Source organism: Vanellus vanellus (genome assembly GCF_965231255.1).
Source record: "Vanellus vanellus genome assembly, chromosome: 19".
Classification (NCBI taxonomy): domain Eukaryota; kingdom Metazoa; phylum Chordata; class Aves; order Charadriiformes; family Charadriidae; genus Vanellus; species Vanellus vanellus.
This window is the reverse complement of record NC_138924.1, coordinates 11,031,759-11,044,517: the sequence shown is the minus strand read 5'-3', so window position 1 is coordinate 11,044,517 and position 12,759 is coordinate 11,031,759. Positions and strand designations below refer to the sequence as shown.

The window sequence follows — 12,759 nt, the reverse complement described above, 5'->3', positions numbered from 1 at the left end:
TCGCTTACGAGACATTAATAGCTGACGGATTCATACAGATCAAAGCTCATACAGAGACACCCTGCGCAGTGGCAAGGGGACTTAGCAATTCTGATAAATTCTCTGACAAGAGTTGTTTGTCCGGAACTAATTACTGTCACGTTTTTTTTAAATCAGGACTTCAAAACTCGCAGTCTAGCAGATATAAAATATTTAATTTCATTGACAGACATCCCATGTTGCAGCAGCACAGGACCAGAGATCACTGACACGGAAAACAGGTGTGCACACATCATTCCTCCACATCTCCCTCAAGAAAAGGCATGTCCCAGCGAGGGACAGCAGAGTTCCAGGCCCCAGGTTTCTTAAACTCAACTGTGGAGTTTTCAGATGAGCTCACTTCCCCTCTTAGTGCCCCAATTTCCCCGGCTATGAAGGGGGCAGGTACTCGCGCCATGTGGAAGATCAAGTGCTTTTGAAAGCACTTGAAGATCCTCAGTCCCTACAATAAACTAGCACATTTCATCCTAACATGCTGTAATATCAAACGTTTGCTAAAGGAGTGCTAAAAAGGAAGAATTATGGAGACAGATGAAACTTAGGATTTGATACATTGCTCTCCAGGATGTCAAAGTCCTTCACGAAAACAAATCTATGCACTGCTGCCCCAATTTTAGAGAAAGATAAAGAAGAACAGAGGATAAGTGATCTGCTTGGGGTGACACTGAGTCTCTCAGTGGAAGAACCAATTTAAAAACACCCATTTGGGCTCTACTGGACTATTCTGAAAAGACGCTGGAGCTTAAGTGCATGTTAATCCCAAACACAGACAATGACACTTTTTTCTTTTATTGATATTTTCCCTGCAGGGTCGGTGCAACTTTTATTTAAAGAAGAAAAAAAAGGCACCTAAGATCTAAGAGGCAATTGACTTGGCGAGATAGCTGATCTCTCAGGAATGCTGAAGCGCACAGATTGCACACAATGAGAGACTTCCCCATTATTCCTGGAGGTTTACGAGTCTGACTCAGTTGTGTGATGTTGTCAGTAGTTTTGACTGAATCATGAATATATCCAATTATGTGTGATGCTGACAGAAAAGAATATTGATAGTCAATAATTATAGGCTTTTCAGGCCAACAAAGTAGCTCTTCCCTCTTTTAATAAATTATCTTATGACATCTATCTTAAAAATTGCTATGCCAGGCCTGACCCAGACTGACTCCACTGACTTTCTATCAGATGCCATCTAAACTCACGATTTATAGTTTATTCACAAAAGGATGGTTAATGTTGCGGATTTTTCAGGAAGCGGTGCAGCTTTTCAGCGTGCCTCCCTGCCACAAACACCTCCTCCACTACAAATCATGCAGTCATGCTAAACTCAGGGAGACTAATATATCTGCTCTGCAAAGGGAAAAAAAAAAACCCTATCCTCTCCAGTCTGCTTCCCTTTCCACCCTACCGCGTGGAGGATTCTTCCACTGGAAACACAACAGGAGAGATCAACCCAAATTAGTGATCCAGGAGTCAGGATGGGAAATGCTTTGAAGCTAAAGAAAGCTGCGGCGGGACTTACAAAAATAAAGAGAGATTAGACACCAAATTCCGATTGACAGTCAGTAAGAAACAGACACCTACCTCACTGAGGCATTTCTGTACATCTTCCCCCAGAGCTGCTATCCACGTTTTAGCCAGGTAAATATATATTGCACAAGGGGTGTTTATCGGCTTTCACTGGAAATTACGGCCCCAAATCGCTGAACGCCTCTCCCCAGTTTTTTCCGAGACCAACGAACACTCTTGCCGAGACTGATCTGGGCAATGCTCGCAGGCTGCACCCAACCAAGCCCTTGTTCTAGGCTCAAACAACATTAAGATTCCCCAGTGGATGCCCCAGAGCAAGACATCTTGCCCTAAAAGGCACCAATAAGCCTACCAATGCGCCCCAGAGCCGACCCAGCGCAACCAGACTTCTATTTGGCAAAATCAGAACTTCTGTTTGCTTGCAGAAGCTGTCACCCACCGGATTCTCCTCCCTTTACTGGCTTTTCTGTCCACTTTCTTCTTGATTTTGCTTCGTAACTTCTGGATGGCCAGCCATTGCCTGCGGAATGCAAAATGACAGTTACACAACTTTCGGGGCCACTAGGAAAATGAGCATGAGGTACCCTGGAGCCTGAGGCCCTTCCCAGCCCTTCTACCTGTTGCATTTATACAAGTGAAGGAGATCAGAACCTCAGGAAAACAAGAATGAAACTTCAAGTGCCCGCGGTACTGCTTCACTCCACGGACACGGCATTGAAACAATCAGCGTTTCTCCCGCCTCCAGCCACAACGGGACACGCAGACCAGACAATCGCTATTCAGGGAGAATATTCTCCCTGCAGGGAAACCCACGGAGGCCACAAGCTTGGCTTCCTTTCTCATTCTTTCTTGATTACTGAGTATTTTTAAGAATCTTCAGAATTAAAAATAAAATCTTTGCAAAATATAAATGCTAAAATCTGTAAAAAATGTCTTTACAGGTACTGCTTTTTTGTTTCAGCCTTGATTACTAGAATGACTCCTGTTTTGCATATAGAAAGCCCATAACAGAATAGATGGTCTGCCACATCCTAAATTGATTCTTCAAGTGCGACAGGTTATGCTAACTTCATGAACAGAATTACCATGATGCAGTAGATGCTCTGCATTTATTTCCTCCCTCAGTTTTGCAAAGTATATTGAAAATTATACCCCTACCATCTCTGACGTAAACCTGGCAAATCTCGCAAGGAGTCCTATATAATGCTCCAACTATTACTACACAAAGCCACAAAAGAAAGAAAAGCAATGAACACTTTTGGAAAGTGCTGTCTGATCCCTGACTGCATTTAGAAGGGAGAGCTCAACTCCTCCAACAGAACTTCATCAAGTCAAAGAAGTTTTCAGCAGGGGAAAACTTCTACTAGTTATAAATATTTTTTTTTTTTTTTATGAAAACGAGCGTCATCTTACCTGATTTATACAATGAAAACTCGACATCAGGGAAAAAAATCTAGCAAAATCCAATTACTGCAATCTTAATATAATCTTAATTACTGTAATCTATTTTATTGTAAAGTCAGATAAATGTACAATGTAATCACCACTTAAATGTAATTTTGTCTATATCATGTTAAATTATAGTGAATAGCTTTCCATAATATTCCAGACATACACAAAATAAATTTGACACATTGCACTAAAATTTGGGTAATATTTTACAAGGATAAAAGTTACTTCACCATCACAAAATTTCCTAATGCATTTTCTCCCCCTCCCATACACATACCCCCATAGTACTGTTTCAGCGGAGAGCCCTACTCCAGCATTTTCAGCCTTCCTCTGCTTTTCTAAATTATAGCCCATGGCTATTTAAATGTACACTGTTCATTACGTGGCATTTGGAAGATTCTTTATTAAAGAGAGAAATAAGAGCTTCCCTGCATGGAATTATATTTTACTTCTGCGTGCAGGAAACATTCCTTGGTATTGTTTTAATTGTATAGCATCGTTTCTTACAGCAGGGAGAGAGCGTACACAGGAATTGCTTTAACTGATCTCAGGACAGAATGTTTGATCCTGTAATACAACGACAAATCAGAGCTCATAATGAGAAGAGGCCAAATTTCAGCAGCGGGCAATCACTTTGCCTGGTTCTCCCTCGCTAGGGTCAGTTAAGACAGCCCTCTACGGATTCCCTTTGTGCTGCGTGAAGTGCCGGCAATAGCCAAAGTGTGGAACAAGCCTTTTACAACTGGAAAGTATCTTCAGGGGATGGCAGACAAACCAGGGCACAGCTCAAAGGCTGGCACCCTCGCAGTCAGCCAGCGTGATCCGTAACTCAGCAGTATATTGCAGAGGATGGCTTTCTGGACAAACGTCATACTGTTTAAATAATTTGTTATGCAGTTTCTTACACCCAGATACTTCCTCCCGAGCCATTCAAAATTTTGCCCTCTACAAGGAACTGGACTGGAAGCCCACAAGTAGTTTTACACTTTTGGACGGGAACGCAGTGCTGGGGTGAAGCTAGTGATGTCACGGACAACCTCCTACTTACCTGCCCATTGCTACCTGGTCATTGGGGTCCAATGAAGTGGTTTTGCGTTCTATAAGTTCTCGAAGGAGCTGGAAGACAGACAACAATCCCATTTAAAAGCACAGTGAAAACATGTTAATACAAACATGCTCACAGGCTTCTCAGAAGACTTAAGAAATTAGCTGCCAATTTCCCAAGGGAACCTGTATGCTCGGTAGAGCATAAGTCTCTTTTTCCTCCTCTGCCTCTCTCTTTGAAGAGGTGTAGAGGGGAGCATCTGTCTGTCTTGTCTGGGGTCCCTCAGGTCCCCAGTAGTGGATTTTGGCCTAAACCAGCACACTCCTTTCTTGAAACTCCCTTGAAAACCCCAAGCCAAGAACCAAGGCTTTTTAGCATTTCTTCTCCACAATCTTGTGGAGTCTTCCAAGGGAAAAAGCTGATGGCTCTGAAAAGATTCAAGCAAGGAAGCAAAACCCTATGCTAAAAGTCTAAGTAACTGTAGACCACCCCACTCTTCCAAAAAGGTTCCCCATAGAATACGTGACTGGAGCATAACACTGAAGGCAACTACAAAGAGTTTCTGTATATAATTTCAGATGGATCTAGGAGTAGTGTCGTCTTCCCTTCAACACATCGTGGTTTATTTAGGTGACGTGTAGCATCATATCATTCATCTGAATGGAATCTAAAAGGTCATGCAGAGCCAGAGGGACACAATTTAGCAGCACCATGGTCCAAGCACAAGAAGACCCACATGGGCAAAGCAAACTAACGATCTTAAGTCTAAGCAATGGCAAAGGACTGCAATCCCTGGGGGCACTGCAAAGCCCCCTGTGGCATCGTCTGATGGGCCAACCTTTTGGTAACTGCTGGTCCCAGGAGCCCACAGCAAAGTGTACAATCCCACAGAGGGCAAAGGGATGAGAAGCTCAGGGGGACGCTGCTCAGGATGTGCAGGCAGGGGTTCCTGCTCCTCAGGGAGCACCTGAGCCTGACGTGAGACGGCCGCTTCTCACCCAGAGGGGCGGAATGAAGAACTCCGCTTGTATTTCCAAGGCTGGTACTGTTCCTTGGGCATTAGAAGGGTCAAAGAGGCCCGAACCTTCACAGGCTGTTGTGTACACAACTCCCATGGGCAAGAGATGTAGCGCAGGCAGATCTGCAGGAAGACCTCTGCCCCACAGGTCTCGCCCCACACTTCAAGTGGGGAGGGCAGGGGGGAACCGAAACACTTCACCAACCAGAAGTCAAGCATTTCTGGGCAGTAACGCTCGCTCTAAGGAACAGCACAGCAAAATAATTTTTATAGCTGGAGCAGGAATGCTCAAGCAGGCTTTTCTATTTCTTTTCATGTCCTGAGGGTTGGGTCTTGTCCTTTTTGCTTCCTGCAGCCAAAGAATATTGTGAACAGCCTTTTTTGGATACTTGACCAGTGCTATATGTTTATCACCACTCACTGTAAATTGTACGTGCTGTGCCTTGGGTATCAGCCAACGTGTTAACACAAAGAACAGAAATAAACCCTCCAAAACGGAGGGGCGCAGGCTGCTGACATTTCACTGACCACTGAAGTTACTGCCCCCGCTCAGAAAGGACCCCAACCATACCCACCTGGAAACCAGGGAATCCAGGCAATCCCACAAAGGTGCTAGAGAAGAAAGGATGAAAGATGCTTTTCCTCCACCCTATATTTTTGCTGAAGTAGGAGAGCTGGACTGCAATGGCCAGTCAAGGTACAGTAAGAGTCGCGGAAAGCGGGGCTTGGGGAGCAGCCGTGGTCCTGGCTATCGTCCTCACCTGGCCCAAGACAGCACGCACAGACAAGGCATGAGGACAAGAAAGAAGATCCGCATCCCCCCCCATACCAGCTCAAGTGAGATGACGGCATTTCTGAGCACAGCTTAGCTCTTGACTACCCCCGTGCTCAGCGCAGCCTGCCCTCAGACGGCTTCCCGGCACCGACGCTGCCCCGCCACGCGCAGCCGACACCGAAAGCTGTCCCCAGCACTGTGCTACGTGAGAAACTCGCTGACCCCCATAGTTTCTCATCACTTAAGTACACTAGTGGAGTGACGGAGGGAAGATGCGTGCACCCCACAAAAGAAAAATGGCATAAAGGTAGATGGGTATCATTTTATGACCTTTTTTATTTTCAAATAAGAGACACTCAAGCAACAGAGATAATATTTATACCTGTCCACATCTTTCCTCTCCTTCGAGGCATATATCATACGACAAATAAAAGAGTGATTCAAGCATAATTAAAAACCTTCCATGACTTTTCTTCTATTTGCTTATTTTTGTAGATTGTTACCGCACCAATTACATTTAAAAATTCCAAGAAATGAGGCCACTGGTTTATTATCACTAGGAAACAGCAAGCTACTTCTCTGCCCTGTTTATCTGATTGATTCCCAACATCTTTCTGGCACACAATCTATCAGTTTATCTCTCCCACTTCATCACAGTCACTTCTGGCAGCTAAATACAAGATCCAAATCCAGTGTTACACAGACATACGACACAGTAAACCTATGTAACACCGCCACTTTGTAAACAGCTGCCCTTAAGGCTAAGCAGAAATGGGATCTTGGTTTCCAGTCAATATTCTGTCAAAAGCAAGGTGGGAGGGAGGCTTTTAACAGCAGCGAGAAACGGTGCAGCAAGGTTTTAGTGGTTCCTTCCTGTACCGGCAATAAGGTGTGTTTACTGTCTCTCTATCTCGCTTCCTTGGCACGACGCGCAGAAAAAACTGCTGAGTAGTAACAGCAGAGACTAAGGCCCCAGAGCACAGTACTGCACGGGTGTCCTACGCTCTCAGAGAACTGAGCAGCAAGACATTTCAAGCAGGATTTGCTCTTCTTGGTGGCCCACCAAATCCACAGACTGGTAGACTAAGGAATGCCACCGAGATCTTACAACCACGTCCACACTGATTAGAACGAGATGCATTTTTGGGGCAGGCTCCTAACGCTGTACTGGGAAGTGGGCAGGATCTTTGTGGACAGGACCACTCTCCTTTTGGCAAAGCAGCATTTCCCGTGACGGCCGCCAAGGGCGAGGGGTTGAAGTGTGTGCCGCTGAGCGGGGCGACTGCAGGGATCCCGTCAGTTGCTGGGGGGCACATCCCCTCCTCTGCGTACAGAGGGTCCTCTCACCAGAATTAGCAGGGAAAAGCTTTGGGCAGCAGCAGGAGACTAAACCCTGCACACAGTCGGCTCTGCACTAACTGGGCCACCAGCCCATCAGCTGTTAGTTGAGGCAGAGACAGTTTTGTTGACCTTGGGGCGGACAGTGAAATGTTCTTTCCCTGCAGCATCAACTGCAGGACTGGGGACACTCCTGGGGAGAGGAGGGGGAGACAAAGACAAGGGAGAAGTGAAAAAAGAGCAGGGACAAGAGGGAAATTAGGAAATAGAAATAAAAGCTGCGAAGCATCTTATTACATCTAAATAGTGTACGTCTTAAAGCTAAAGTTATAAATCATGCTAACAATGGTTACCGAAATAAAAGTGGATGTAGCCAGAGGCTACCACTGAAAAAGTCAGTCTAGACCTGCCTCACTGCCTTTGGTCTTTAAGGATTTGATTAGTTTTTCCGCTTTCTAGTTCAGAGTCTTGCATTCAGCCCATGCTCCAGAGCCAGCTAGGGCTCAGGATACAGAATGAATGATAAATTCATTTACTGAATAAAGCAACACTGTTTTCACAGCGCAAGACTTAAAACACTTCCGAAGCTGTAATATTTCATTAAGCTTGGTGATTCTGGTTAAAATTTATTAGTCAAAACAGAAAACTCTCATCAGACCCCATATATTCCATTAAGAGTGATATATGGTGTCTCCCAATGTCTAATTATTAACTAGGAAGTGTAAGTAAATCACTATCAGCATTAAGCTCTGATGTGTGAAGACAGAGTTTGAGTCAGGCAATTTCAGCATCAAAAGGTTTTGATTTGAAACATATCTGGTTTTGCTTTCCCTCCTTCACCTCTTCACATCTTCCTCAAACTTCAAAAACCTCAGCTCAATCTCCCACATAAGCAAACACAACTGCCTACCTGCAACGAAGTGCAACCACGGCCAGCAGTCTGCAGCTCAGCTACCAACTCCAAGCTGCTCCTACCAAAAGCTGGAACCAGGAGGACAAAGCGAACAACAGGCAACAGCAGCAGAAGAAAGTTGCTAACGTCAGTTTCCTTTGTCTTTGGAACGAAGCGGCGATGCTTGCCATGAGTGCTCCTGCGCGCATGTGTTTTTGAACTCAACAAAGCTTCGCTATTAAAACCAACCCCGCCAGACTCCCTAGTCAAAAGCAGGGATTACCTACCCCACGAGGAAAGAAAAGCACGCTGAGGTCGCGTGGTTTGCCAAGGCCCACTAGTCGTGTTCACCCAGGGCCGGGAGCAGACGGGAACTGACTCTCCCTCCTGTGTCCTGAGCACGCTGGAGAGCTTAAAATCTGTGACCGCTAACAAAGAGAACGGCAGCGTTCCCGCAGAACGTGTTCGAAGGCAAGAGCCTCAAAAGCGGTTAGTATTCACCTACCTTTGCTGACACCAAAGCCATTGTTAAAATTTACACTGGAGTCAATGATGTGTGCTTTCTAAAGAATTCACCGTAAAAGGACTCCGTCTCTACGCTGGTTAAAAGAGATGCACACAAAGTACATTGTACAAAATTAGAGGGATTTAGAAATGCCATCAGGGTGTTGTTCAAGGGTAATAGAGATTCATTTCTCATTTTAGAGGTCAATTTTCATTTTAGAGGTTAGGTCTCATTTTCATGCACTATCTATCAGTGTTTCTAATACTAGAGTTGCTGACCTTTCTGATTTGCAGACCCCTAAGAATTTCCAGTTGAGACAAAGAGCTAAGTACAGCTGAAATAAGCCTCGTGACAAAAGCCTCACTTTTCTTAGCCCGCACAGACCAACTCAAATTAATACCTCGCAACAGTTGATCTGTAGTATATCACAGGAAGCAGCTTACTTTACAAAGCTTAGAAATACAATCGGAAGAAAAGAAACACCTTTTCTCTGATGTTATTGAAATCTTCGGAAAAGCCAGTAACGGCACGGGTCATTTCTGCTACGGTGCATCAAAGGCACCTGCTCTGTCTTGCAAGTGGCGCTGCTGCCTTTGATTTCACCGAGTCAGGTACGCGAAGAGGTGAGAGGCAGTCTCAGCCCGGCCGTTGTGCTGGCTGCTCTACGAGGAAGTCAAAACAGCACCACTGGGCTCCCCATGCCAATAACAATATCAAACCAGGGGCCGAAAATGTTCATTTTAAAACAACTGTGCAGAAAAATGGGAAAGCAGAAACTCGTACCGCTTCTGCCATCTTAGTCATTTGCTGAAAGCAACAGAGAGAGATTCGCCTATCCATCCATTCCGAAACAATTAGAAAATTGTGAAAAACCCAGACTTCAGGTTTACCAGCAGCTGTTTGCCTGTACTACAACCCTCTGCCACTCCTTGGCTAAAAAAGTACTCAATTAGAGAGGAACTCTAAAATATTTGCAAATTGCTTATGTGGACGTTTCTAGCTAAATGTGCATTTGTTGTTACTAGAGACAGTAAACAAACAATTTTTGTGGTGTGAAGTCTACCAGTGGCACTCTGCTATCTTTTAACACAGAATCCTTTCAAAAGCTCAGGCAAATTACCTTCATCCTGCCTCCCAGCGCCGCAACATGACATGTCACATTGAAAGAATGTGTTATTGTTAAGTTATCTTTTAACAGTTTACAAAGCAGTTATTTTTTAACAAAACCACTGTAGGAAAGGGAAAGAGAGAAGCTAAGTACAACTTGTCAAGTCCACGTAAAGAAGAAGGGCTACAAACACCAAATGCTTTTCCTCTTTCCTGCTGATAATGCAAAGTCACTCCACCATTGAACAGAAGTTGACAAAGCTGCATTTTATCAATGTAGTTTCTATACTTTCTAATTTAATTTTTTTCTCATTTGGTCTTTGGAGATATGCGGTAAATCACGTGAATTTTTCTTTCTTTTTCATATTTACACACCATACAATTATGTAAAACAACAGAAATTATGACAAGGTTGTTTCTACATTTTACACTGCATTCTGCCTGGACGCAGAAACAAGCTGTTTCTTCTCCTCCTCCAAGCTCCCACCCAGTAGTACCATAACACCATTTGGATTTCTAGCAACACCAGAGAAAATTCAGACTGCAGCTCCAGTGCTATTTTTAAATCCCCTTGGAACACTTTAAAAAAGTTTTATTTTCTGCAATCTGTTTATAATGTAAAAACCCGAACTGCAAGATGAAATCACCGGACAGCCTCTTTTTAAAAAACATTTTATTAAAATTCAGTTTTGTATAAAATAGGCAGACCTGCGTATTTTCTAATAACCCATTAAGAGATGTTTCAAATCAAGCTTTAAAACGTGTTATTAACCATCTACCCAGCCATTTGAAAGATACATGCCTGTGATAAGAGTATTGTATTGCCATTAACCTGTGGGATGGTTCGAGACATCTCTTATTCACACAAAACTCTAAATGCATCCAATTAAAGCCACAAGATCAGCTGTCCATATTAATCACTCACCAGTTTAATTAAGGTAAACCAGCTTGTCAGAAAGCCAGTCTTCTCTCTATTCTTCACCATTATCGACTTTTAATAGTTCACTGGATTAGTAATTACTTGTTTATGGCATTATCAAATACCTGGGAGAGAAAACCACAGTATGTGCCCAAGAACTGCTTTAGGCCAACTCTTGCTTGGGACACGAGGGGAAATTACCCCATCAGATAAAGTTTTCCAAAAAGCCATACAACGTGATTCAGACAAAAGTACAACCCAAAAGAGAAACAAATTGAGCTACGAGTACCTTAACGAGAGATTCAGACTTGGAAGTTCCTGTTGCGGTTACTCGGATTAACGCAGGCATGCTGGACACTACGCTAGGGAAAAGGAAGCGAGCGACATCTTTTGCTCACTTGTAACAACCACATATTTAGTGCAGAGTGTGCAAGAGCGGGGAGGGACATACAGTGCCACTCCACAAAGGACAATTATAAAGGAAGTTGCAAGTCCCACAACTAATCGTTTTCTACAGGATCAACTCCTTTCCTAAGTAATTAGGGTACAGATAAGGCAGGGGGGAGCAAGCCTCTTCCTCACTATGCAAGCACGCTCACCTTGGGGGTCAATCCCAGAGCGTAACAGTGCATTTCAACATAATGCAATAGCTGAGGGACGCCAGTCCTCTCCAACCTCCCAGCAGTCCTGCCTGGCAAACTGCTGCCGTCACTGCTCGGACTCTTCAGCGTTTCGTTGAATCCACTTTGGTCCTACTCAGCTTCTGAAGTTGTGGTGATCACAGAGAAAACTGCTGATTGCGGGTTGTTATAAAAAGTGGTGACACGCAACACAACCAAAATCAGGGGGAGGAGGGAGTAGGGGAGCGGAGGAAAAAAGGGATTATGTATATTCCTAATTCTCCTTAGGCATACCTGCTGCCATCAATGATGAACATTTGTTCTGGGAAGAGCCGCTACCAGTGGAACGCTTAGCATATGAACACTAACCTAATTCCTGTTGGAAATAAACCAATTTCCACTCTCTCCTTTACTAGAGGAGTATTTCAACCTAATAATACAATCTCCACTGTAGCATGTCAGACCAGCAGCTCTCTGGTAGCAGGCTGGAATTTTAAGTCTTAATGCTCCAGTATCAGCTGTAATGAATTCTACATAAATATGACTTCTAAAAATAAAAAGCCTTTTCCCTCCCTTAAAACCATGTACAAAGGAGAGTTTAAAAGAAAAGGAAATGGGGTCTAGCCTCTCACTGCTGTCAGTAATGAGGATCTTTCTGAAACAGTTTAACTATTCGCACCCACTACAACCCAAATAACAACATTTCACTTGCATTATTCAGCTCAGCTTTACATTACCATTCAACATGGGTCACTACAATAAAAATTGTAACTGCTTATAAAATAAGTGAAGAATATGAGAAAAGGCAAAGTGGGATGAACAGACAGAACAGAGTTAAATCCTGAATTGTTGTAAAATTCCACCAGCCCCACATGGTGAATTCCATCGAACACCAAGACCCGGACAAGGAAATTGTTTTCCCACAGGAAAAACATATTCATTACAGAGTTTTGTATTGTAATCTCTAACAAAACAGTATAGCTACTTATTCTGTTATCATTAACTTGTGCAAGTTCATCAGATCTCATTCGTTTTTACTTGCATTGAAATATACAGGAAGATGGTTTCCAACATCCTTCTTTATCTGAATTTTTACCTTTAATAAATCTTTAGTAACCAAAATAAACTAATCATCATAAAACGTTATTTAGAAAAATGAAAGTGATACTAAAAAAAGTCTGGATCTAAATTTAAATACAAAGGAAAAAGCGCCCACTGAAATGTACGCATATAGTTTGCAGTAAGTACTACGCACGGAGGTCAGGGTTTCTGAGAAACCTTAGCTCCAACAAGCAGAGGTGTTGCTGCAGATTACTCCTGAAGACCATTTCCTTTCCTACATTTTATTTATATATGTACGTCCACACACACAATCACACACGCACACAAAGCGCTGCACAGTTATGACCCACGTGAAAGAAAACACATTCACTGTATTGTCAGCGCTCTATTGTAATGCACTCTACCCTCTCTGAATGCAACGTTCAGCTTCAGCTTACCACCCTGACAAATAAAGGAAAGC

The 12,759-nt window shown here is 43.5% G+C and overlaps 1 protein-coding gene across 1 annotated transcript in view; it reads right to left on the bottom strand.

Annotated features, from left to right (window-relative positions):
• The window catches only part of AATF (apoptosis antagonizing transcription factor), a 56,638-nt gene that overhangs the window by 17,928 nt on the left and 25,951 nt on the right, over positions 1 to 12,759 (bottom strand). The window contains exons 9-10 of the mRNA XM_082492981.1: positions 4,067 to 4,134; positions 2,006 to 2,086 (exon numbers count right to left, since the gene is read on the bottom strand). Coding sequence (XP_082349107.1) covers positions 2,006 to 2,086; positions 4,067 to 4,134 — 149 coding nt within the window. The remainder of the gene's footprint in view (positions 1 to 2,005; positions 2,087 to 4,066; positions 4,135 to 12,759) is intronic.